Source organism: Micropterus salmoides, unplaced genomic scaffold (genome assembly GCF_014851395.1).
Source record: "Micropterus salmoides isolate LMB-PRFRI ecotype aquatic unplaced genomic scaffold, ASM1485139v1 Ms_hic_scaffold_9, whole genome shotgun sequence".
In the NCBI taxonomy this organism is placed as follows: domain Eukaryota; kingdom Metazoa; phylum Chordata; class Actinopteri; order Centrarchiformes; family Centrarchidae; genus Micropterus; species Micropterus salmoides.
In genome coordinates, this window is record NW_024044681.1 from 25591798 (window position 1) to 25619392 (window position 27595).

General features: G+C 39.8%; 2 protein-coding genes across 4 annotated transcripts in view; one reads left to right on the forward strand and one right to left on the reverse strand.

Moving 5' to 3' along the window:
* The window catches only part of LOC119895607 (serine/threonine-protein kinase PAK 3), a 28836-nt gene extending 13950 nt beyond the window's left edge, over positions 1–14886 (forward strand). Inside the window, exons 4-16 of one of the 2 annotated variants that reach the window (XM_038708834.1) lie at positions 1328–1481; positions 1610–1647; positions 5000–5062; positions 6370–6525; positions 6607–6778; positions 7425–7488; positions 8779–8827; positions 8945–9057; positions 9689–9806; positions 10028–10127; positions 10375–10571; positions 10705–10842; positions 11447–14886. In XM_038708834.1, the coding sequence (XP_038564762.1) occupies positions 1328–1481; positions 1610–1647; positions 5000–5062; positions 6370–6525; positions 6607–6778; positions 7425–7488; positions 8779–8827; positions 8945–9057; positions 9689–9806; positions 10028–10127; positions 10375–10571; positions 10705–10842; positions 11447–11536 (1452 nt within the window). In that variant the 3' untranslated portion in view covers positions 11537–14886. The remainder of the gene's footprint in view (positions 1–1327; positions 1482–1609; positions 1648–4999; positions 5063–6369; positions 6526–6606; positions 6779–7424; positions 7489–8778; positions 8828–8944; positions 9058–9688; positions 9807–10027; positions 10128–10374; positions 10572–10704; positions 10843–11446) is intronic. The other variant, XM_038708835.1, reaches the window with a different exon arrangement.
* Positions 14887–15104: 218 nt separating this feature from the next.
* LOC119895606 (calpain-5-like) lies at positions 15105–26650 on the reverse strand. 2 transcript variants are annotated; one of them, XM_038708833.1, is made up of 14 exons: positions 26517–26650; positions 26330–26431; positions 24345–24531; positions 23918–24049; positions 21554–21762; positions 20924–21116; positions 20643–20833; positions 20055–20132; positions 19768–19963; positions 19558–19680; positions 17404–17606; positions 16812–16933; positions 16562–16698; positions 15105–15726 (listed from the first exon to the last, which is right to left on the reverse strand). In XM_038708833.1, the coding sequence occupies exons 3-14, from the start codon at positions 24498–24500 to the stop codon at positions 15550–15552; spliced, it is 1917 nt and encodes a 638-aa protein (XP_038564761.1). In that variant the 5' UTR covers positions 24501–24531; positions 26330–26431; positions 26517–26650; the 3' UTR covers positions 15105–15549. The 2 variants fall into 2 exon arrangements, with proteins under 2 accessions (XP_038564761.1, XP_038564760.1); XM_038708832.1 differs by lacking the exon at positions 26517–26650 and having other exon boundaries at positions 26330–26510.
* Positions 26651–27595: the final 945 nt, after the last annotated feature.

Sequence of the window (27595 nt, forward strand, 5' to 3'; positions counted from 1 at the left end):
CGAGTCGAGACCAAGACCAGTTCCCCACATTACATGACACACAATAAAATGTGGAATGAGATCATAGGTACTTCTCAAATCTGATCTGAAAGATCCACATTCTCATTAAAACACCCACAGAAAACACTAAGAGCTGAAATCAACGTAAGCATCTTTATTCGACACTATCATTGCGGGGAGTGGTGACAGTCATTAACGGTAACAACACATTATTAATTAGGGTTATTGGTTACATTTAAAGCAATATGTTTTACATCCAGTCAAAGTTAGGTTGTTAACAAATAAATCAGACAATGCAAAAGTAATTTGTTTATATTCCCAAAGTTATGGTCTTGACTGGTCTTGAAATAAAATCCCCAGTCCCCAGTGTCCGAGACTGAGACAAGACAGAGTACAAATGCGGTTGAGTCCGAGACAAGACCAAGACCATCAAAAAGTGGTCATAAGACTGGTCTCAAGACCAAGACCGGTCTCGAGTACAACACTAGGTTTCACACTACCAGGACTAATCTATAAAACACATTTCCTGTCTATTCATTTTTGATTAGACCTTTTTCCCCCCAAATAAAATAATGGATGAGCAATCCAAGCGTTTTCATCATTCCCCTTTAAAACCTGTTTACACTCAGGGATACAGGTGTTTTGGTCTACTTGATTTCCAGATGTACAGCACTCAGTCAATGACTTGTAGCTGTGTAAGCTGTGTGCCTGTGACACATAGAGCCCCATTAAGAGAATTTTAAACCCAGCTAACCAACTACCTCATTTTCTGAGCTCTTAACACCACTGCTTCCACACAGCAGATTGAGTATTGCTTAAAGTATAAAAAAATGCAGAAGTTTACAAAATTGGCATGAATTAAACATTGTTAAGCTCCCTTGAAAGACTTAATGTCCATCAACAGGGAGTAAAACATGCAAAACACTGGCTAAAAAAGTGTGGAGATGCCTTAATAATAATAATAATATTTTGGAAAATACATTTACTTATTTGCTGAGAGTTAGATGAGAAGCTTGATACTACTCTCATATATATCTGTTAAATATAAAGATACAGCCAGCAGCCAGTTAGCTTAGCTTAGCATAAAAACTAGAACCATGGAGAAAAAAATAGCATGGCTCCATGTAAAGGTAAAAAATCTGCCTGGCAGCACTACTAAAGCAAATTAATATGTGATTTGTCTAACCTATACAGAACCTGAAAACAGCAAGTAAAGGTTATGCTAGCTGTTTCCCACTCTTATTAGTCTATGTTAAGCTGAAGAGAAGTTACATTACAGTTACATTTTTTACAGTTTAACATCTGACCTCTGTCTCTATTTGTGCAGGGTATCCCAGAGCAGTGGGCACGGCTCCTACAGACCTCGAACATCACCAAGCTGGAGCAGAAGAAGAACCCACAAGCTGTGTTGGATGTTTTAAAGTTCTACGACTCCAAAGAGACTGTAAACAACCAGAAATACATGAGCTTCACCTCGGGAGGTAAGCAACACCAAAGTTCTGATAAAATAAAATAAAAACCACCAATATATAAACACATTTGTTCTTATGTCTAATTCAAACGAGTGTGTTTCAGTGTATAAAAACTTAAATGTTCCTTTCTGTTTCAGACAAGTCAGCACATGGGTACATAGCAGCAAACACTCTGGTGAGTTCTTTCATATCTAAACTTTCTTTGCTTAATGTTGGTTATTTTCTGAGCCTAAATAATTTGATGAATATTAGGAGAATATTTGTTAACAGAACACACCATAAAATGATAATTTGACAAAGTACATGTCAGTTAATAATACCTAACCACTATTTGGTGCTCAATTATAAATGAATTATGATGTTGCCGCTATTAAAACATGCCCCTTTTTGTTGGAGGTTGCGCCGCTGTCTGATTTATCAGGAATTTTAGTACTGCGCTGCATATCTTGCACTGTCTCTGCCATGTTTCATTGCTTTGGAAAATCTCTTAAATATATGAAGGGAAATATATTTCTTCATGATTTATATACATGCAACAGTGTAATAATTTAAGAGGTAAGTTGCAACATTATGTGGCTTTATTTCATTGTCTTGAACCTCAGAGCAATTATGCCTCTCCATCTACACTGCAGTAAATCTTTCTCACTTTACTCTCACTAACTCTGTCTGGGAATTTCTGGGATAGACTGTGTTACTTTCCAGCACATTCGCTTCACACAGACTGCTGCCTCTAATGGGCAAAATGTGTGCGTTCTCCCCCCCTAGAGGCTTAATGCCCTCACTTTGTGGCATAATGCCCTGAATTCTGCATACATGCCAATCAGTTTGCAGCTCCTGCACAGAAACTGTGACTGCTGGGAGAGCTACTGCTGCACATTGTTTATTTTTCCAATCTACAGTACCAGATTTTGAAATACCCATAGACAAGCTTCACTGGAGGCTCAACTGCATCTAGAGGGACTCCCGCTGTGCTGACCTCATTCCTGGCTTTGACCAGAGTAATCTACGCTTTGAATGCCTTGGCCTGTACACGCTCAGCCGGGTGAAGAAGTGGAATCCAAGTCTGTTCAGTGGGATTCGCTGCCCCAGGCAAACTACAATGGGATCACTTAATGTAGCTATTGCTTGAAAGAGCTCTTTGCCAGTGAAGGGCAAGCGGGTATGGCACTGTGTCTAAAAGGTTGAGCGAGCCCAGTGAGGGTATTTGAGAGCATCTCAGCCTTGGACTGTCACAGTGGTCCACGGCCTGCAGAGGTGACTCAGCTATTGGCTACAGTGCGACAGATTTCACTTTGGGATTGGGCTGCACTGTCTCAGGCAAACAGAATACAGGAGATGTGCCAATATTTGGTCTGTAGAAGCAAACTGTCTCTTTTCTGAGAGAAAGAGTAACTCATCATGAGCTACCTGATGCTCCCTGTCAGATTATTTTGAACACCAACTTTTATATATATATTTGACAACTGGTATGTAATTTTCCTTAAGCAACTTGCTTTCTCTTCTCATCACTTGCTACAGTCCGTGTCTATCCTGCTGTTTTCTTGTCTTGTCATTAAGGATTAAAGAAGAAATCGAACTGTTTAGTGATCATGTTCAATGAAAGAAAAGAGATTACTATCCACTGATCGTATTGTAAGATCTCTGGTTTTTATTTAACCTCTCTGAGCATCTTTGAGCCAGCCGTTCATGTTTGAGGTCGACTGTGGATAGTGGCGCTGGGGACACTGTGTTGCATCCTAATCCAACCTTTGATCAGACCAGAAAGTCATAATTGAATTTTAGATTCTATGACCTTGGTAAGAAAACCTAAACTTTGCTTCCTGTGTCCACTCAACCGGGCTAAATATTGCTCACACTGTCCGCTTCTAGCAGACAATAGATTCCCCTAAGAAATGTTTTGGCAGGAAAAAAACACTTACAGAAAAGAAGATGCAACGAAAAACGTCCGAGTAGCAAAGCAGTCTTTAGATACCCTGGCAGTGTTTCAGGTTACATTTTGTTGCTGCTTTAAGTGATTAACAACTTGGTCTTGGTTTTTCTATCCTGGTGTAACATGTGAGGAGTTTCCCCTGTGTGGCCATCAGTTAAGTCATATCCTTGACCATTTCCTTGAGCAGTGTGTTGCTTGAGTGACTGACCGCAGGACTCATCTGTCAAAAATACAGACAACTCGACCGCTCTTCATATAACTACGTTAACAGCATTAACAGTGCGTTTATCAGAGAGTGTGAGCTTTACCTCACATCGCTCTTGACATTTCATCTCTTGTGTGTTGCTGACATTACTGTTCAACTTTCTAAAAAATCCAGCATGTTAGGTGCACAGAAGAGACAAATATTTCATGCCGAGTGTGCCAATACATGGCATCCTGCCTGTTATGTACTTTAGTACACAGAGGAGCACCCAAATAATATGTATCTGTGACAACTTAATAATGTTGGAATTATCAAGTCAGTGTTAATGTTTATATACTGTAGCAGCTCAGTATGATTTGTTAGATCAGGTTTGTGTTAGTTCAGTCAGGCCTAAAAGCCCCATGGCTCTGTTAGTGTTAGTCTTAAAACAGTGCGTGAGTAATTTTCATGCTTTAAGGTAAAAAGCTTCCAAAATGCATCAGTTTAATCCCCATCCCCCAGTTTAATCTAGAAAATACATTGGAAATTAGAAGACAACAACTGCAAGGACATGACGCTACAACTCAAGAAAAGTTGTCTGTAGTGCTGTAATGTTTATTCATTACATGGTCATAATTTTGATTTGAATGGAAACTGTTTAATAGTATAATAGAAAACAACAGTTACTCATTCAGATTAATGAGAGCAGCCAGTTCATTTTCATCACAGCACTGTAGAGTCTGTCTGTGGCCCTTGTCTTTTATCAACAGTGAAACTATTTTCCTGTGGAATGCTGCACTCTTAATGTTTACCTTGATGTCAAATCGAACACCTCAACATTGGTTTCATTAACAATGCTTTTCTGCCAGCTAAGGCAAGGTGACACTGGAAACTGTCAATGTCTAACTGAGTGATGTCAGGTTTCTAAGACAACCACTAGCCAAAAGGTGCTTCACAAAGCAACACAAAGAAATACAGGGCTGAAAGAGAGCTAATCCTACATTTTAACATGCCTGTCTGTATATGGGTGTATACGATGACAGTGCTGGGCAATAACTGAGATTGTCTAATGGATTGCACCTTTAACAAGTTATCAGGAAATTTGTAATCAGGCATGAGAACATTATGGGTGGAAGTGGCGATTAAAATAACATTGAACACAAGAAATCTGAAGAGAAACATCACAAAGTGGAGAGAAAAAAATGTTCAAGGCTTGGGCAAGGACAGCCCTCAGGTGGCATGATTTGTCTCTATCATGCTGGGTGTTAAATAAGGAGGACAATTTATGGACCTAATGTCCATCCCTCAGTACCGTACCCCTGCCCTCCCCCCCTCCCCTGAAGTCCCCTAACTCTTAAACATTGTGTGGGTTTCTTTTGAGTAAATCCTCCCATTTTCAACCTTCACATTCAGAACCGACTGCTGTCATCTGGGCCTCCTGTCAGCCTTAGAACCTGCAGCGCATTATTTGACAAGGTAACTCCTCCATATTACTTTCCACATGATGTATCTCTGCATTGGCTTTAAAGCAAAATTTGATCTACTAACTTTGATTATTCCGACTGGCTAATGCAAAATGCGTACAAATATTTAGAGGCATCATTCCTCTTTGTACTGAAATTTCAGGGGGGTATGATTGAATCTATTCGTTTTTGATGTTACAGATGTATTTATTATCTTCCACAAGAGCACCTCTTCTCATCTTGTTTCAAATGGACCGTCTCTGAAATGGCAGGGCAGGGGCGCATGCCACAGAGGGTTGTGATGACTATCAAACTGCATGTATGAGCTCACATCCCTTACAATTTGATCCACGTTGCCAAAAATGTGCCTGTAACTTCATCACCATTGTAGACATTACCGCATGGCTCTGGAAAACAAAAAAACACATGGCACTGCTTACAGTTAGCTAGACACTCATTTCTGCACTGCAGTCTTGGCCCAGTCTTCCTTGGAACAGATCACAGGCCCAGTATGTCTGAATGAAGGACTGGGACTTTCCTTCAGTCGGCCTCTTTCCCTCTAATCACTAGAGCTAAGCTGCACTGCTTCATTTATGCATGACGAGACTGGAAATGGATGACATGTTTCCATTCCAAAAGAGGAAGATGATCCAAGGCCACCCGAGTTTTGGATGGTGGGGGGGAATAAAAGCTGAGCATTAGGCATAATACATTTGCCTGAGACTCTTTAATCATACTTGTTAAAAGGTATCTTTCATATCAAGACGACGTCCGTCTACATTGCACATTACTGCAATGTGGCAGCATGTTTCCTACAGCACAGTAAAATATATAACTGTTTGTTACTTAAAAACACTGAACTGCACTGAATAGCATCTCACTCTTTTAACACTTGTCTCTTTAGCTCTCACTGGACTCATAATATTTCCCTCTATTATTAACACGCTGCTCCAGACAATTTAACCCCATTCATTTCTGGTTGTATCTTCAGATGTATCCCAACAGATTAACTGTATTTGTATGTTGATTACTTGTGCTCTTTTTTGTCACCTAACATGTTTGATGAACTGACCTGAATCTGCTATTGATACAATTTGAAAATTATATTATGTTAGACAAAGCTCTTTTGAAACTCAACTGGCCAGACCTCAAACTGTATATATGGCTGGCTGGTTTGGAGTTTGCTGGGTGTTTACTGTGGCAAGAAAACAACAATTCTGTTCAATTCTTGAAACGTTTTAAAGATCTGCATATACCCTTTTCATCCCATGCTGCTACATGGCACATGCATCCAGACTCACTTAAATCTCTACACCCCAGGGTGCCAAAACGTCATCGTCAGAGCCCCCAATCGCTCCACCTGTGTCAGAAGAGGAGGATGAGGAAGAAGAGGAAGAGGAGGAAGAGGAGGAGGAGGAGGAGGATGACGACGAACTGCCACCGGTCATTGCACCTCGGCCCGAGCATACCAAATCTGTGAGTTTATACAGCACGATTGGTGAAATCAAATGCAAATGCAATCCCCTCTGCATTTCTTTGACTTGCTTCTCCTCACAGATCTACACACGCTCTGTCATGGACCCAAAGCCTCCCACCCCTGTGAAAGAAGTGTTGACTCCACCAGAGTCACAGGTTCAGCCGGAGGACACGTCCAACACAATGTATCGCCACACTGACCGCCAGAGGAAGAAGTCCAAAATGACAGACGAGGAGATTCTGGAGAGACTCAGTATGTTTCTTTAGAGCTGGGCAGAGTTTTAGAAATACAGATTGTCCCCAGACATTTTTCACTACCAAACCACTAAAACATTTTTTTTCACTGTTTAATTTGTAAAGAATTGTAAAAGCCTTCTCCACACTGCCAGCAACCATTTAGGTGGATGAATCTTTAATCACTTGATTTTTCATCTTTATTTGCCTAAAAACAATTAAATTTTAAAGATACTAGAAAATATCATAATTATCCAATAACTAAAATGGGTGTCGATATGTGTGGCTTGAATAATTCACTGTATGATGATTGAATAGACATGCTGGTTATTTGGTTTTCAGTAGCTGTTTTCTATAAATTACTTGAAGTGCATCAATTCTGTGTGTTTGGAAGAATTATGCAAAAGAACAGGGGGCACTAATGTAAAAACATTTGAACAAAGTACTTGTTGTTTGTGACCTTCCTTGAACCGCTCCAAATTACCAGCATGCACCGTGAGGTAGAGATGTACTTAAAGTAGCTGCAGCACAAGGCAGGGTCTGTCTGAAAAAGAAAGGCAGAAAAGGTTCTGCAGTAATGTTTACTGTGTACTTGTCTGAAGGCCGTCATGGCTTTGTGCACCAGCACAAGCTCAATTATTATATATGTTTTCTCTCTGACTCAGGGAGTATTGTGAGCGTGGGGGATCCCAAAAAGAAGTACACACGCTTTGAGAAAATAGGACAAGGGTAAGTCCATTTGTGATCATAAACCAAGTCGTCAGAGTTATTGAAATAGAGCAATTTCAGGAGCAGTCAGTCTTGCCTGGAGAGATGGAGCTGTAGTGACCGCTATAGTGAGGCAGAGGCAGAGGGAGGGTTAGGTTGAATGACTGGGAGAAAAGTAAGTAGAGAGGAAATGAGAACTGTATCCTGAAATGGCCGTGAGCCAGATTAACTCAGCCATCTCTCTCTCTCTCTCTCTCTCTCTCTCTCTCTCTCTCTGCTTGTCTTTCTGCTGCTTTTCTGTCACTCTCCCTGTTCACTATACGTCTGCACAGATAAAAAAAAATCTGTGTGGTTGTTATCTGCTCATGCTCACGATTTCCATATTTGATCAGGAAGCTCCCTGTCTTAAACAATAGATAACTGTCTATTTACTCCCTGAGTTATCTTTAACTTATTATTCATAGCTGACAGAACACAGGTGTAGCTGACAGCGAGAGAAAGAGAGAATGAGGAAAAGACCAGAAGCTTGAATTCACAGCTGAAGGTTTTTAGTATCATGCTTTACACATCCAAATAAGGACAGAATGGCTGCATACCATTCCTTTGACAAACTATTGGAAGCCATACATTTCTTGTGCATCCTGTGTTTGTGTTCATCACTGCTAAGGTAATTTAATTGCAGTCACGTTTCTGTGGTAAAATTATAGCACATATAGTTTGTTTATGAAGAACCAAAAAATAACTTGCCTCTGGCATCAGCATGCTGACTGTTTTACAATGTGGGTTGCACTATGGTCGTCCACTAAATTCACGCCAGCGATATTTTAATATCAAAGGAATGAAGCTGTGTAGCCGTGCCAATTTGCTAACTCTTCCACTCAATCTAACTATATCCCTACATCCCAGCAGAGTTCAGTTTTCTCGTTAAGTTAAGTCAGGTTATAATACGCCAGTGTGTCTATAGTCTGACTGTTAACTGTCTGAGAAACAATTTATACTGTTTCTGTAGTGGCAGCACAAAATGACGACTTCTCTGAAGTATTTGATATAAGTCTCTTGAAACTTGTCAATAAACCTTCAGAGCTACCTTCACTGTATAGACAATATAGTAATAATCAATAATAACAGTTTTCAGTTATTATAGTTATAGGATTATATCAGTTAATTTTGGTCCAAACAAAGCCATTGAAATGTGAATTCTTTGGATTTTAGGCAAAACGACATTTTTCTAAGATTATCAGTGTCTATGACTGGTTTTAAAACACTTAAATGGTGTAACATTAATGTGATTTTGATCTTGGGTTTCACCAGAGCGTCTGGCACTGTGTACACTGCCATCGACATAGCAACCGGCCAAGAGGTAAGTCAGATTCTAATTATACAACATTCGCATTCGAGTATTATTTATTTTTTCCTTACTAGGCCATCAGGCTTATGATCTTGCGCTGAGCCACAAATTCCTTGTCTGTTTTCTCAGGTGGCCATCAAGCAGATGAACCTACAGCAGCAGCCCAAGAAAGAGCTCATCATCAATGAGATCTTGGTGATGAGGGAAAACAAAAACTCCAATATAGTCAACTACCTGGACAGGTCAGTTTTCACATGCAGGGTCACATTTCACTTTGCCTATTTATGGTCATTTTTATGAAGAGACAGGTATGTAATAACAGTTATTATGGCTTTTGTAACAAATGTAAGATTATTTTAGCATTTAATGTTATATGATTGAAGGTTCTAACACAAATGAACTCACGCAGGAGTATGAATGCACCTGATGTTAATTTGCCAACAGCTACTGATTTGTGGTCAGAACTAGGACAAAGTCAATGCATGTTGTTACCATAGTGACATTGAGGGATTTCCTGAGCCTGCTTTTCAGATCCCTGTTCTTCTTCATCTTTTTCTTCGTCCTCCTTTTGCCTTTTAATGGTGGCCAGCATTCAACTTAGGGTGCATTACTGCCACCTACTGTTTTAAAATGTAGAGAAGGGCTTTGTGCTATGTGTTTACAGCCGGCAGTCACATGCTTGAACGCCTAATGTGTGCTGTAATTGACTCTGCATCGTGACGCACACGGTACACCTTAAACTGTAAAGTTCCTTCTCCATGCGTGTAAACCAGCATGCCTTAATTATTGATTTATCAAAGCAACAACTGAAACCCCCAGTATGAAATGCATGTCACACTTTGCATTTTTCTTTTCCTTTCTCGTTTTATTTAGTTACTTGGTAGGAGATGAGCTATGGGTGGTGATGGAGTATTTGGCCGGTGGCTCGTTGACAGATGTAGTGACTGAGACCTGCATGGACGAGGGCCAGATCGCTGCAGTTTGCAGAGAGGTAAGGAGCCAAGTTTAGACATCAGCAATACCACACACTACTTATGTAGCCATGATGATCTAACCTTTACATTCAGGTGGGCATGTGCTTACATTTAAACAAAAAGTTTTAATTCATCACCCAGTCAAGAGGAGAAGACTGTCCAAATGTGTGTGTAGTACAGGCTTCTCTTTGTATGCGAGAGTGTCAGATATATTTTTAGCTTTTTTCCCTCTCTTCAGTGTCTTCAAGCCCTGGACTTCCTACACTCTAACCAGGTGATCCATAGAGATATAAAAAGTGACAACATCCTCTTGGGTATGGATGGATCCGTCAAGCTCAGTAAGTCTTTACTTCTTTGTTCAAAAATTAGAATTAGTAGATTAGTATTAAAAAATTAGTAGAATTAAAGGAAAAAGCACTGCTTCTGAGAGAGAAGTGTTTGAAATTCAGGTTAAGAGAGATGGTAGTGTGTTAAAAGAAACACCACTTAAATTAAATATGGGTGAACGAATAGTAACAACGCAATGCTGTATGTGATGAGAATGCAAACACACCACTGCACCTCTCCTTCTGTCTCCCTCTGCAGCCGACTTTGGCTTCTGTGCCCAGATCACTCCAGAGCAGAACAAGCGCAGCACGATGGTGGGAACGCCCTACTGGATGGCACCAGAGGTGGTGACTCGGAAGGCTTATGGCCCAAAAGTGGATATCTGGTCTCTGGGAATCATGGCGATAGAGATGGTGGAGGGAGAACCGCCCTACCTGAATGAGAATCCACTCAGGGTAAGACATGAAGTGGAGCCTCAACACAGGACTCATGATGTTAGCTTTCTACTGGTCATACAGTATGCATGTATGTATTCTTTTTCTGTGGTTGCCTCATTTGCTGATCTGTTTGACCTCTTCCGTCATTCAGGCGCTGTACCTGATAGCTACCAACGGCACTCCAGAATTGCAGAACCCAGAGAGGCTGTCATCTGTGTTCAGAGACTTCCTTAACCGCTGTCTGGAGATGGATGTGGACCGCAGAGGCTCTGCCAAGGAGCTGCTCCAGGTAAAGAGACTTGATCCTGAATAAACATACATGTATTTAATATCTTGTACATCTAAAGGTAAAAATATGTTGCAACCATAAGAGTGATGTAGTGTCAACCAGGCAGTATTATAACTTAAGACTAAATGGAGAACTGAAGGAAGTGAACAAATACTTTAGTTAGATGTTGGTTTGCAGAAAGATGTCAGAGAAAGGAGGGTTGACTGCACACTCGTAGTTCTGATGCCATCTTATTTCTTTATTTTTGGAGGGGGATCAAAGTACAGAGTGTGGTATTCAAAGTAGAATTTTTCAGGACCATCTTGCAGAAGCCAAATGTCCATAAAACCAAAAACCTTATCCTACAACAATTTATCATAATGTTAATAATTTAATTGTGTTTAAATACACAGTAATTGTTGAAAAATGCTGTAATTGCTGGTTAATAATAATAAATTAACAGGGTGCTCATCAAGGTCTCCCAGCACTGTCTCCTGCTCTCTTCATGTTCTGCAGATGTCTCCAAATCATCACTAAATGTCAATAATAATTCATATTTCTAAATGTGCATACGTCTTTCATTGGCTTCATATCTGTATGTTTTTATGCTTTGTGTCCTCTGCAGCATTCCTTCCTCAAGCTGGCGAAGCCTCTATCCAGCCTGACGCCTCTGATTGTAGCTGCAAAGGAAGCCATAAAGAACAGCAGTCGCTAGGGTGTGTGCCCTCTGTCCCCACCCGAGGCTGGAGCCCTGCCTGTAATGTGTGCATTCATCGGGGCAGGGGCTTGGGTGTATGGGTGGTGGGTGACATGACAGCACAAGGAGGGGGCTTGTGTGACTTAAGGTGACAGCACAAGGACAAAAGACCCCGAGGCCTCATATGTAGGACGGACATCTGGCCTTGCAGCCTCTCGGCCCATGCTGCTGAAAAGACCTTGCCTCCTCGTTTACTTCTCCAGCACTCTGTACATGTAGAGCAATCCATCACAAGTATGTGTGCGTGTGTGGGCGTGTGCGTGCGTATGATGTGTACCAACTGTGTCATATGTCTCATTTGGCAGCGGTCGCTCCCCAAACCAAGAAAATATGGTAAAAACAAAACAAAAAGAAAACGTGCTCTCTTTCAAGAAGAAACATCAGGAGTGAAGAGGAGAAAGAGCCTGTGATTCCTTCCCTGCCCAGCTTTAGGCTTGGATTTCTTTCCTCTAGTCCCTACATGGAGCACAATCAGGCCACGCTTGCACCTGCAGTGACCAGCAGATGATGGTGGGAGAGTGACTCTGGGACTCTGGACCCAACCTTTGCCTGCATGACTATGGCTCTGTGGAGAAACATTGCTATTCCTCCGCAGATTGTCACATCTCAAGGTGGCGTGTTTTTGTGCATGTGTGTGTGTGTGTGTGTGTGTGTGTGTGTGTGTGTAGGGGTGCAGCTACAGGGGGAAAAGTCAGGTATAATTTCACATGACCTATGCCAACTTTAAATATCCGTCATTAATCCGCTTCATATCGGTGAAAAGATACCGGTTTTGTATTTCATTTGAGCCAACTTCTCTCAGTCTCTGCCATGGAGTCACTGGGTTCAGGTTATCTGCGATTAATTTGCTGATTTGACTCTAAAACTGATGCATATTAACTAATGCAATGTTGTCATTATTTAATATATTGATTGAATTTAACCAGAACTGTAATGCAGCATCAATAATGTGACTCAACTGTGCACCATACACAGAGAAATATTGAATTTAAAATATATATATAATATTTTTCTTATCAATTTCAGGAGGAAAATATTTGGGGTTGTCATTTATTGTGATGTAGTTAGAGACACATGTAGATGATATGTCGCACATTTAAATCAACATTTGGTACTGAGCACTCCTTAAATATACTATAAAATACTGTCAGCTTCATTACTAATGTAAACAATTTATTTGCAAATTTGACAGATCATTTGAAAATTCATGGACACAAACTGTAGCATTCACTGTGTACAGGCATCTCAAACAGGATAATCCATATATTCAATGTGTGGCTTTTTGTTGTAAATTAATCAGGTGATGTCCTTTTAAGTTGCCAGCACACAGTGGACCAACATTTCAGCCTTTCAGATAAGCTTTTTCAGTGGCAAATAGTCATGTAATTACTTACCTACAGTGAGTTGGAGATCTTGTGCCACACAGTTTCCCATAGTGCCCCGCGCATCCCTGTGACCTTAAACCTTAAGCAGGAAAGATGCCCCTTGACAAAAAAATAATGCAACTAAAAATATATATTCAATCCAAACTGCAACAAGATATAGAGGGAGAAAGATAATTTCCTCATCATGTAATGAATCAATCATTTAATCTTTTGTGACTTAAAATAACTTTTGATGACATCTAAACTTTAAAGTATGAACAGAAATGTAAAATACAGATAAAATAAGTTATTCTCTAATCTGAAAAATAATTCTACTTGTTTCCATTACTGAGTCTTCATCTATTGCAGAATACATTATATGACTGTGACTATACATGTTTGGATTGAATGCCAATCAAAAACCTGGCCTACCTGTTCAGGTGAAAATACTGAATATACAACATCCATGTCTAATGAGGCACTGGGCACCCACTGTCCCCTTCACCCACCTGTCTCCTCTTTTGGTATTTAAGATGCTGCTCATTAATGCTTCAGTGTCCTTTTGTCTTTTAATGGTGTCTTATGTGGCTTTTTTTTGGTATGATCTATACGTTTTGTAGTGAGTTTTTGGGCGTGTGGCGTATTAAAAAGGGGGAATGTTATCCACTGAGCAAAGTACTGAGTGCCATTTTATGATTGTACGGTGTCCCGATGAGCACTGAAAGCAGAAACTGTAGTAGAGGTTCACACTGTTTGCTAACATTCCTTCCATACTTGGTTAGCATTTAAACTCATTCATGTACAGTTATCTACTTTGTGTCGGTATTTGGTAGCTTCGTCAGGCGTTTCCCATGTAGCATCCCTCTGTGTGTGAGTGTGTGTGTTTGTGTGTGTGTTAGGGGGGCTACCTCAATCCGCACTGGAAGATGCCTCACTCGCGTTGTCCACCTTGACTTTGAGGTGCAGGGTAGCTGCTTAGTCATAATGTACCTCCATTGTACAACAAATGTACAGAAGATGAAGGAGTGATGTTAGACAGGAGGATGCAACCGAATTCATGCATGTACAACAAACTATACACTGTATCTCATCTTCAAATAGGTTAAGATTGTTAGGATATGTATGTATGTATGTAAATATGACCCCCCCTTTTTCAAAATTACGTAACTTAAAATGACAATATTCAGGTTGCTCTATGGTATGTATCGATAAATGTTTTGCACCCTGGACATCAAAAAAGAGAAAAACGAATACACACACTGTCTCTGCACTCCTGGATCCAGCTCTCCTGTTTGGGCTTTATCGGACACTCCTTCATCTGGATAGAGAGCCGGTGGATGCAGCACTCTGTGTGCGGGCCCACACAGTCTGTCCTGAGTACCACTGCTGAGTGTACATGTACTGTATGTGTGTGTGCGGTAGATGTGGGTGGCCTGTCAGGAAGCTTCGCCAGCCCTGGGACGTTTGGCGTCTGCCCCATGTACAGGTCTGAACTATGAGCACAAAAGGCATATTTTCGGGACAAGAGATACCGCTGACGTGCCCCTTTTCTGTGGTTGCTCCTGTACATTCCTATCTTCTGAATGTGTAAACCTGTACACGTGGTGTGAAAATTCCTCTATAAATGTGTATCAAGAGAATGGAACAAAGACAAAAAATGTTACTTTTTAAATTATTATTATCATTATTATTATTACTCTTATTATTGTCTAGCTTTGTAAAAACTGCTGATCCATCTGGCATACCTCAGCAGGCCTTTCCCCATCTTTGAAAACGGACAAATTAGCAACGGGGAAATGAGGTTTTGGATAAACTATTTTTAATTGTGGTTGAAGCAATAGACTTTTTGAACTTTGAATTGTGCATGGCTGTGTCTTGAGTGTAAAAAAACAAAATATTGCAGTTTGGGAACTGGACTGAAATAAAAAGAGGAAGAAAACCAGAGTTGTGGCAATGCTTGTAGGCTATTGTGATTATTAGGTTGAATTTCTTTTTATTCTTTATGCCATTCAGGGTTCTGCATTTTCTTAATAATCATGACAATAAAACATGGTGCTATGAACTGATGGAAAAGAGGAACATGAGATGCATTAAAAATTGATGAAACATGCATTTTGTGTTGTACATGTGGTAAGTTTTTCTGCATTAAAGAGACTATAGAGGTCAAGTAAGACTTTAATGACAAATTACTGCCATATCACACAGTAGTAGTAGTAGTAGTGTAACATAAAAAATATATATATCTTTACAAGCAACTTGTAAAACGTCAGTTTAAAGATATTTTAGTAAGTTACACAAAAAATATTTGAATTAAACATAATTCAAAAGTTTCATTATTTTGGCAAAAATAACATTGACATTCAGTCTGCCCAATAGTGCCCTGCTCACCTGTCAACTTTGCAAATAATTCAACAATGTGCAATCAATAGTGTAAAATTCTACTCAGTGTAATCATACACAAGCATCAACATCAGCAGTAGAAAACAGGTCGAATCACAACTGGCATTGCTTCTTTGATGATAATGGCATATGTCGAGTTTCACAAGATGTTCACCACATAGTTCAGCGCTGAGAAAGATCCCGCCTTCTGTTAGGTCACTGACAAGGTCACATGGCGGTCAGCTGGGTAGAAGTGATGATCCTCAGACTGATGCTGCCGGGCATCTCATCCGTTTGTCCTTGCTTCCTCAGCTTTAGCTTTTGAGGGTCAGTTGTGTCCTTCACCGACCCGGACAACACCACTTGGCCCATAAACTCATCCTTCACTGAGTTATTGTTCCACACCTGAGGAAGACAAGTCAGTTTGAAATATATGTAAGAATGCTACTGTCATACATTACAAAATGACCATAGTACATCTGCAGGGCTTTGGCAGAGAGCTGATGACTCTGATTTGATTATGACGTCATCAGGCAAAGATGATATCCTGTGCTCAATCACAGCCAGTTACAAGTGGCCATTACATCTGTCAGTTGATCACTAGTTGGATGTGAGCTTATATATATATATATATATATATATATTATGTATATATATATATATATATATATATATATATATATATATATATATATATATATACATATAGTACATATTATATAGAACATATTTAATCCAAAGAAACTGTTAAACTTTGAGGAACTGTGGTTCTATAATTAGTCTACAGTATCAAATTGTGTTTTTTATGAAAGAATTGCCACATCATTTAAACTACTACTGTTCATATATTAATATTCACCCACTAGTTCTGTTAAAGAGAGATTTGTTTGCTTTGCAAGGTAAAAACTGAAAAGGCACCATAAATTTAATATAAATCTGCTTTTATCAAGTATAGGGCAGCTTAGCAAGTTACTATATTTATAATTTACATTATAATTTTCAGTATTTTTTTATACATTGAAGGAGTATTTTCCTCAATAGGCTGTGAAAAAATGTCCTGCCTCAAAACCGTTTCAAAACACATTGGATTATTAACAAAAATGCATTTAGTTTAAACAAGGCTGAAAAGTCGACATGTTTTAGATATATGGTTACCGCAGGATAGAGAGCTACAACCCCTACACACCACCAGTCGCTGAGATTAATTGCAGTCATCAGGACCAGAGAGATGCCATCTTACCTCTACAGTTATGGGCTTTCTGGGATTCTTCCTGTAGAAAATGGCGCTAGTTCCAAACTCTGGTTGCAAAGTGTCCTTCTTGATGATGGATTTTACTGACTGGCCCTCACAGGAAATTATCACATAGGGGTCTGCACCTGCATGAAAACAAGTAAGGATCCATCTCAGCAAACCAAACTGGTGGACTACAGAGTGATTACACTGATTAGAATATTTGAGGTATAGCCTGGCTTGTGTAAAGTCCTATTACCTCCTGTACTGTCCTGGTTCTGCAGCCCTTCAGCTCGGTGCACATAGACATGAGTCAGAGCTTGTGGATATCCGAGGAATGAACTCCAGCATCTTACCCTTGGCTTATCCTCAATCAATTCCCTGTGAGAGTAGAGGAGAATTTAAGGACCAGGAGAGAAATAGAGTTCCTGTATCTTGGTACTTTGGCCTAGATGTTGATATAAGCAAATTGGTAGACCAGGGAAGTGACATTATGTTTCCTAGACACAACACTGGTTTAATGATCTGGCAAAACAGAATGTTTGGCCAGGAAAAGCAGTGGGAGAGGGGTGTTAGTGATTTAATGTGACATAATGTTATAGTCTCCCTTCTCCAAAACATTCATTTAAGTGTTTTCTTTGGATATTTTCCATTCATCGATTTCTGAAATGAAGTCAAAGAACAGCTGTGTTCCTGTTTTTTCTGCAGTGTCTCGCAAGACCTGAGAATTGTCAGATATGTGAACATTACATTTCTGTCTGACTGCATAAAACACAGCCATGCTGCTGATTTATACTCACTCAACTGCACACTGTCACTGGTTTGATGTCACACCTCCATCACAGTCATACCTGCAATGTGAGTCCACACTAGTGAAAACTCGGATCATGTAATCCCCCAGCGTCTGGGGTCTGAAGGTAGTCGGGATGATCACGTAGCGGCCCTGTAGGAGCTTGCATCTCATAAACACTGTCCGAGCATTGATGTAGGTGGACGTTGCCACACACTGTTGAGTCAGGATGTCATGCATCCGATACTTCCTGTTAAGTTCCACCTGGGAAAGGAAAAGCATTTGGGCTTCATTTGGTGACTTTACTCCTCAGGTATAAAGTCTAGCAGGTGATTTTAACAACAAGCGCATTTACATGTGCTCTAGTATCCTGGTTATGATTGGGTTTTTGCAGTATCCTGGTTATGTGTTTGTACATTTTGTCCCGGTTTTGAGAAACCTGCCATATGCTACCTGGGGTTGAGATGGTGAGAAATCAGGACACAGCTGCACACAGATGATTAAAAGCCTGGATACGGTTAGAGTAATGTAATCAGGGATATGAATAACCAGGTCTCTCATGTTTCATGTAAACATCAAATCCCAAATATGATCAGGATACTAGTGCGCATGTTAACGTACCCATTGTGGTTAGACAAGTTTAGGTTTGAAAGACAGTGTGTTACAATATTTCATGGGATGAAACAAAGGTTACCATTTTTTACCTTTATAAGCCATTTTATGGGTATTAACAGAATCTAGAGGAGAAAATATTTAGTGTTTGCTGCTTACACAGGTTCTTCTGCCTCCTGGTGGCAGAAGAAAAAGTGTGTGTGTGAAAGTACATAGTTATATAATTCTTGAACTGGTAAGATGAGTCAGTATAGCTGAAAGAAAAGAAAATCCTGTTCTACCTGCTCCAGGTTTATTATACTGCATATCATTCTTGTTTGAGTAGTTAACAGTCAGCCATAGTTAACATAATAATCATAATCCTCAAACTCCAGGATTCACTGAGTTGCTGGGATACCAGACGTCCACTGATACACATATTTTAATAGTGTGGAATTTGGTTGAAAGGGTCATAACTACCATACTGATCTACTTCTCAAAGTGCAGTGGATGACAACATAAAAAACAGAGACAGTTTATAGAGTGGGCAATGTCTGGAGTCCGTCAAATGAAGTAGGAGGATAGATCACTTGCATGATGACCATACATGACAAGGGTTAAATTCAGGTTCAGGCTCACACAGTTCAACAGGCTGTGTGCACACAGCTGCTTTTTTAATCACAAGCTCTTTGTGGCACCAGTGTTTATTGCTGTCCAGAACCTTCCGCTTTGGCTGCACTCCTATCAGCATGATAAGGGTGTATAGTGTGCGCGCTTGAACCTGGCTTGATCTAATTTGACAAGTCTGACAGCTGCTTGAAAGGACTTTGTTGAGACCTTAACTGAAACACAGTACTGAGTTGCACTGATCTGTCGTTCTAAATGTAGCAGTTCTACACATAATCATCTCCAATGTAAAACATTATATTTAAAAAAAAAGAAATCCCATCTTTTTTGTGAGGTTGTGGTCTCACATATGTTCAGTATATAATAACATAGAACACATATACTTTTATGGGTTTGTTTTACCTCCAGAAACCACCAAATGAACCAAATGAACCCGTAATGCATGAGATGTCTATCATGGCTGTGAAGGAGCTGCATTCTCTCTTTGCACCTTACTGGGAGTTTTAAAGAAATGTGTTTGGTCCCATTTTGTTTTCCAGCTTGAAACAATCAACTAAATAATGTGCATTTTTTTCCATTTAATCATGTAGCCTACGATTCAGCCTCTTGTTTTAGATCTGATAAACCGATCAAGTAATGTCTGCCTGTCATTTGAAACACCCAACAACTGTTCACTGTTTGCTCAAAAAATGAGTAGAAAAGTCAAACGAAGCCAAATTCTTTGAACAAAATGAAAGCCAAAATGTGTTGAAAGGACCTTGTTTTCCCCCAAAACAAACTGACCTCTGACTGACGTCTTGTTCCAGACGAGCACCATTTCCTCTGTAATAACTCATCTCTAGTCAGCCTCACCACGATCTTTGTAAAATGTTTCAGATACCCTTCAAATCTTTTCCTGATTCCCCTGGTTTATAATTCTTTTGGCTCTTATCGTGCAATACGCAGTTACAGATCAAATATCAACCTTTCATTAGATCAATAAAGTATGGTGGTTCACCTTGAAGACACCGAAGCCAATGCTTAGATTTTCTCCTTGACCTTCTTTTCTGTGGATTTTCAAGTCTTTCTGTTGCAAGGAGATTAGGACCTCATCGACTTCCTTTGTAATATCGAACAAGTACTGTAAAAGAAATTGAAAAGGAGTGATACATGTGTATAAATGTGCATGCACACAGGTGGTGTGAGGTCCACCCTGACCCTGCAGTACCTGTGGGTTCTGCAGGAATGTCGTCTTGTGGTTAGCACAGCCACCGCAGCGGTTTAACAGCGGCTCTGCATGTTTGGTCCAGCTCCCAAAGTACACAAACTCATGCCATCTCTTCTGGACACTAACCAGCGATGTATTGATGAGACGGCAAACATCTGTATCTGTGAAGAACTTGCACCAGTCTGTGAATGACATCCTGTGGGTGTGAACAGAAAATTCATCATTCCACTCTGAAAGAGGACATAAATCCCATAGGTTGTTGTAATTGGAGGAGCTAAATCACTCACCAGAACTCCCCATCATCCTCTACTGTGATGCCAAGTTTGCCTCTCTCTGTATCACCAACCTTTGACCATTCCTCAGAGCTGACAAACAGCAAGCAGAGATGATGGATGCATTTATAAATTGCTAGTAGGTACAAACAAATAGTTTTAAAGTTATAATCTCCACAAAATCTACCTTCTGAGTCATAAAATGTGGTGATAGCAAATGTTTTTTTTTGTTTCTTTGCAGATAATGAATCTTGTGGTTGTAGTAGGAGTGCATGTCGATTTGCACACCTTAGCACTTATAGAACCATATTTATCCAAAAATATGACTTTTTGGCACATACTGAGTAGGGACAGTAGACTGTAGTGGATAACACCACAGGATATGTTTGTCATAAGTTCCATACTTTTTTTAAAATTCTTGTATTTGTTCTGGTCACTCCTAGAATTCACCGTACCCAGGATAAATTTAGGTAGATTTTTTTTACCGTCACCTTATAAATCTACAGGCAGTTAGTGTGTTACATTTTAAAACCTTTTGGAAGAATTTGCGTGGAGTATCACCTTCAACGGCAAAAAACAGTGGAGAAGAATTTAACTTCTTACCTGTCACTCCAGGCTCCATTCCACTCAATTTTGCCCCAGGGGTTCCTCATGCGGATCAGAGGAATGGTTTCGTTCTTAAAGTAGGCCAGCAGCCCGTGACCCATACGCACCTTCTTCACTGCTGTTACTGAGTATGCATGGCCTTTCACCAATCCGTTTGCCATTCTGTTCTCCATTTCATGAGGCTGTGCCTGATGGAGTCATAAAAACAAATGGTGTATTATGGAAAGTTTCTCTCAAGTATAGAGAAGGAGACGCAAACATGCAAGAAGAGCACAGACCTTAATGGAGCAGCTTATGATTCCACCATGATCGTAGACTGTTAGTAGATCCTCAAACAGCTGGTCTTGTTTTTTCTGGTCCTTATAGTGAGCTTCTGTCTCCAGATTGATGGCTTCAACCACAGCTCCACTGAAATCCACCACAGCGTCTCCGGTGTTTCCTCCTTCCAGGGACTCATAGCAGCCAGCGAGTCTTGACACGGAGGGTGCAGGAGAATCACATGGTTATTTAGTAGTTGGAGGTGTTACAATTGAACACAAAAATGGAAAATTCAAAGTTTGTTATACATTCTAACTAATCGCCAGTATGTTGTATTTTTTCTGCATGACATGACATGATACAACACTTATTTTCAAAATGTTTTTATAATGTAATGAAAGCAGCAATAGTTGTTTTATTATATTAAACATTGCAAATATATTGTATGATTAGTAGGATAAGTAGTGGTAGGTTGTACTAGTAATAGGATTTACAATTGTAGCAGTAGTAGTAGTAATGTATTATGTTTTAACGTAATGATAATCATTATGGTTATATTTTTTTTTTATAACATCAACTACATATAAATACACATAAATAAATACAAATCTATTTCTGCAAAAGGGACAATCTGGTTTAGGTTTACTGACTTGGCGTAGGCCTTCTCCAGCAGAGCACTCCAGAATTCGTTTTTTTCTTTCGAGTGACAGTAGATGAGTTCTCCGTTGATTGTAGGCAGCCGGTCGTCCACCACCACATCCACCCACTGTCCAAACACCCAGAACTCAAAGTGGAAGATTCCAGCATAGTTCTCTGGGTGTTTTCGATCCCATTCCTGCTCGTTATGGTCAGGAATTACCTGGGAACACACAAACACATTGAACACAATGCAACAAAGATCAGTGTGACCAATAAGTAATTTTTCAGTTGAACAAGGGAGTTTTGCAGCTGAGCGAAAAGCCACATGACCCCTACTGTGATATAATTGACAGAGTTGAACAAAATGGCTACAAAATACAGCAGTCACAACAATTCAATTAAATACATTGTTAGAATCCAGGCAAATGGTGTAAATTATGTCTTTGCGCATAACGAAATATCAAGGGGATAATGTAGCTTTTAGAGTATAATAGAAAAGCTTTGGAGATCTGCATTTTTTACTCATAAAATAAACACATTTCAAAGTACAAGAACCAATAGGTGTACCATTATTTTGCTGCTGATGTTTATTTCACAAAAATGTAATATTACACAAGGGGTGAATGTATGTGTAATATACACATTTTCACAAACTCCCTGTTGCAGAGTTTTTTGAGCGACATTGTTCTTTCAGAATCAAATTATTGGAAATAATGTTAATCCAATGATACCGAAGGATACAAGTCTGCACTGACAACCTCCTTGCATAAAGCTCATAATATTAAAAAACAAGTATTGGTTTCTTTTTTTGTGAATACGGCTCTTTGAAGAAGAAGAAGAAGAAGAAGAAGTTTTATTTATATAGCGCCTTTCCAGAGCTCAAGGTCGCTTTACATGGTAAATTTACACACTAACACAACTTACAATCACATAGGATACATATAGTCACATTTAAACGAAATACATGTTAAATAGATATGTTTTTAACTGTGTCTTGAATGTAGCCACAGATGAAATATTTCGAAGTGAAAGGGACAGTGAATTCCATAATTTTGGAGCATTAACACTAAATGACCTTCCACCTACTGTAGACAACCGGAAACGAGGGATGGACAATAAACCAAGTTCAGTTGATCTGAGAGACCATGCAGGGCGGTATGTGAAAAGTTGATCAGACCAATATGGGGGTGCAAGACCATTTATGCCTTAAATGTTAGAAGCAATACCTTAAAGTGGGTACGTGATGCCACCGGTAGCCAGTGAAGGTGATGAAGCACCGGAGTAATGTGAGCAGAACGCCTGGTGGAGGTGAGAACTCTTGCTGCTGAGTTTTGAACGTACTGTAATCTTGCAATAAGTTTTTTGGGAAGACCAAGAAATAAAGCATTGCAATAATCCAGACATGATGTGATTAATGCATGGATTAAGATTTCAGCATCAGCTGAAAAGGTTTGAAAAGGTTTAACCAGGAATAACTTATTAATAGATAAGACCAAAATATTATACTGGCTTCTAAAGATGCACACTGGCTCTATCTGTTACCGTCTGCATAGTCAGTTCTCTGAGCAGGAGTGAAAAACCCCATGAGATTTTTCTGACAAAACGTTCTACACAAAGCTGAACATAAAGTTAGTGGCTGACATTTGATTCTCCATTGTTATGTTCTCCAGTTCATCTTCCATCATTGTCAAACTGTCCTCTTCTCCCAAAGTCTTCTTTGATATATTGGGGTTACATTTTGTTGGACGCTCCTTTATTTTGATAAAACGTTTTGAAGAATCTACAACAAATTTCATGGAGTGTAAAGTAAAATATAAGTTAATTTATCTCACTCAGGTTTAACAGCACTTCTACTTGTAAATGTGTTGTAGCTCAGATGATAATATCTACCAGCAATAAACTACAAAAGCATTATAGTTATGAGTCATGGCTGTGGTTCAGGAGGTAGAGCGGATCACCCACTAATCAGAAGATCTGTGGTTCTCCAGCCTGCATGTCGAACTGTCCTTGGGCAAGATAGTGAACCCCAAATTGCTCCAGATGGGTATGATTGGTTCCTGTTGCTAATGAGCACCTATATGTGTGAATGTGACATGTAGTGAACTTGTAAAGAACTTTGAGTGGTTTGAAGACTAGAAATGCGCTGTACAAGTACAGTCCAATGAGTGAACCCTTCACAGTTGAATTCTGCTGTCCTGATTTGATTTGTGCTGGTAGCTGGTTACATGTTTCAAACCCTCAATGCTGCTGTACCAACAGTTTGACTTGTGCACATTAGAGCTGCAGTAGTAGCTGTATTAATAATTACTTAACAACATTCAATTTGCCAGCCCCTTAGCTGACACAGTCAGCCTAAAGGAACCAAATTAACTCACCTTCTTCCAGAGGTGTGGCTTCAAAGCCAGACAGGAGCAGGCAGCAACAAACCAGCAGTTACCCACGAGTCCCTGGTTCAGATCATGGGAGCTGATGCCCTCCACAAAGAGATGAGGCTCATTGCATATCTCCTACAACAGAAAAGCCATTGTGATGCACTTCACACGTTTTTATTGTAAAAGAAAAACTTTAAATAGATTCTCGGTTTAGTTTGTTATACCTGTACAAATCAAGTGTAGTGGTGGTACATTGATCTTTATACTTGAGCTACAATTCAGACTTCTGCTCACATCAAACCCAGTTATTTCAAAATAATGACATTTAAAAGCCACCTTGTACAGTAAACTGTGACTGTTTATTTGCAGCTATAATCGCATTTCCTGATGAATGTTTGTGATGGACCACTACCAACTCTGTGCTACTCACCCCTGGTCGTTTCCACTCCACCCTACCAGGAAGTGGTTTCCTATAAAACAGCGATGCATTGGTGGCAGGGAACTCTGGATCCTCAAACAGCGTCTTGTCCTTGATGCAGTCCCTCTTCAGGTAAGTGTAATGCTGGTTTTTGTACGGGACAGCCATGGTCCAGATGCTGAAGCCTCACAGCTGCAGACTGATGACAGACACCAGACGTTTTCTGACTTCATACAGTGTTAAGTGGTGCTTTATGGGGGCTGGATCTGCCTCTAACCGCTGACTCCGAGCATTTTTGGGCAAAGCCTGCTGAAGTGCAGCCTGTAAATCTCTGCACTACTTCATTCCCAGATCAACAGCAGACTGACATATGACCCACAAGCTAAATATCTAAAGGTGTGTCATAAGTTAACATTTGTTGTAATTTATTTGCTGCAATTATCTGATGGACAAAATGTCTTTTGAATTCTATTCTCCATTATTAATATTATTATAAATACAACATGTCCTTCACACATTAACAACAGGCAACAAAGGCTGCAATAGTGTGTGTGATTGGCATTTCATGGGTCCAGTTTGACCTAATGTGTCAAGTATTGAAGGAATTGTGTTTGAGGCTGGATATTGCCTTCAAGAGAATAATTGTGTTTATGATGGGAGAAGTGATGAACAACATGGCAGTATTCTCTGTAGAATAATGATATTTTTACCCCTGATCTTTTTTCCCCTCTCACTGACCGCTCAGGGCTTCATTTGGACAATATGTCCCAGTATAATTATTCTGGATTGTTTGATATTTTACTTTTTTGCCAAGGATAACACATTACAGTGTAACACATTTCATTTAGTGGAAACAACAGGCTCTAAACTGAGAGAAAGTTTATTTTTCACTAGAAGTCCCCAGAACAGTGCAGAGAGAGCGGGCAGCAAATTGACAAAATAAAATTACTTGAAGTGGAACAGCAGCAACTCAAAACTAGGTGGTAATGTCCTGGGTGTAAATTGAAACAATACTAGAGATAAACCCTGAGAAGAGAAAAGAAATGGAGAGAATAAGAAACACTAAAAGCTCAGTCTACCTCTCAGAAAGCAGTAGGACACTTATTCTTTCCTGCACCACAATAAGGAAGTTTCCAGGTGTTGTTCCCTCCTATATCTCCCTCCCACACAGAAGTGTCATATTTATGCATGTGCATTGTTAGGGCCACACCCGCCTGTGTTTGTACGGGATTTTATTTTCTTACTATTTATTATTGTTTTACTCTAGAATATGATGTTCGGAAGACTGGAATGTCTTGTGTGTCATAGCTACCACATTTTTTGATTGAGAAAATAAACCACTCTGTGGCTCTGGGTAAAGGGGTAGGACAGGGTTGTGAGTCTGTTTGTGCTCGAGTGTTATCTGTTTGAGAGTTCCTGGTTAATGAAGTCAGGCGGGTTATTTTTGGTTGGTTATTTACTCTTCTTTAGTGGACCATAAGTGTATTATAGTAGGTCTGTAAAAACGTTTCTTACATTGAGAATGTCCGCTGTCAGCTATTCTCTGTTTAATCTTTGTGCAAAGGTGACTGCATTCACATTCCAGGCATTTGCCGTCACACGTGCCGGTACACGGTGGTGACGTTGATGTGTTTAAGTCTTTTTCAGTGCTGTCACAGCAAAACATTCAACAAATCAGATCAGGTAAGACAGTAGATATCATTGGGCTTCTGCTGTGTTTAAGAAACCTTTTAGAAAACCTATTAATAGAGAAGTGTAAATATTATCTGTAGACTCATTAACACGTCAGCACATGCCATTTAGTGGGGCGTGAGGGTTTGAGGTAAGAAAGGACCTGAATGTCTCATAAATAGTGAATTAAACACAAACTAACAAACAAAATAAATGACAGATGTTTAATAAATGAAACCATAGTAAAGAAAAATGTTAAAACAAGAAATTAAGGGTTTTAAGTGCCTGTAGCACTAGTAGTAGTAGTAGTTTAAAATAACACTCACCTGTGGAGGGCTGTCTAATCCTTCAAGTGATGAAAATGTTCAGCGTTCTCTCAAGCTCCTGAGAGGTGTGTTAAAATCAGTCTCACATTTCTGTTAGGAGATCTGTTACATTAAAAATAGTTTGTTACACCTTTCTCAGAACCAAATCCAGTTTCTTGAGTTTGAACTTCCGTCTTAGAGTACTTACCCAAATACGTTTGCACATAAACACTGGCTGAAAACTGGTCTGACGAGCACCTCTCCTGCTGAAGGAGGTGTCATGCAAAGGCTGACATGGTGATTGCAAGAAGGGAGGGAAGGGGGGACTGAAATGGAAAACCTTCACTCCCACCACTCAGCAACTCAGGTGAAACAAGTAAAAATGTGTTCAATGACTGTTCCTTTACGATAGCAAGAGAAAACTCCCACTTAATGTGATGTTCATCTCTCCTTATGTGCTGGTAGTTTTGTCACATCTGTCCCTGTTAAATCATTTGTTGATGTTGCCTCACCAGTAAAAAAGAAATCTTCCAATTAGACAGAGGTCAGTCAAATTGTACAAACACAGCTAATAAGCCATATGTTATCCTCAAGCTGTAAGCGAACTGTGGAAATAAGACAAACTGGTACGCACTCAGTGGTCCACGCTTAACTTTTATGGAGCACAAGTAGCACTTTGACTCCCTCAGACGGACAAACCATCCACTGGATAATTCCAGCCATGAAATTGAGGGGAAAAGAATGTTTGAAAGGAGCCAACAGTGATGAGGTAAATCCATGCAGGAGCTAAGTACACAAGCTGAAGATAATCCTGAAAATGAAAGTAAATCATTTGGATTAGCGGTGACATGAGAGAGGACAAATGAAAAGTTTCAGATACAATCAAACGAGAAAAGGCATGTTTGAGAAAGGAGAAGAAAATCTATCTAGTATCAAAGTGTATGGCATGAACATAGACAGCACTGTGAAAGAGTTCAGATCATCAGTAAGATCTAAAAATCTACAGTTGTCACTTTCACAATCAGCATTGCACTGGGTATATGGTTATACTTGTATAAAAGGGCAGCCAAAGTGTGTTCTTATAGTGGCAATAAGGAAAGGGTCAAAAGACTCTTCCTTGTGGCGAAGAGTATGTTCTCAGAGAAGTTAATGCCAGTTATGTTTATGAGATGTTGGTCACAAACACAAAAGCGAATGGGACGCACAGTACGTACACTTCTGGGACGACTTAATTAGGTTCATTAATTTCTTTAAAAATTTAAATGATCAAGTTAATGTTGTGAATGT

Bases quoted from the DNA above. Each gene is read 5' to 3' on its own strand.
- LOC119895606 (XM_038708833.1), bottom strand. From the start codon at position 24,500: ATGGCTGTCCCGTACAAAAACCAGCATTACACTTACCTGAAGAGGGAC. The intron at 24,050-24,344 runs GTGAGTAGCACA...TTTCTGTTGTAG, and splicing joins TGGAGTGGAAACGACCAGGG to GAGATATGCAATGAGCCTCA. The intron at 20,834-20,923 runs GTCTGTGCTCTT...TGACTCCATCAG, and splicing joins TCATAAGCTGCTCCATTAAG to GCACAGCCTCATGAAATGGA.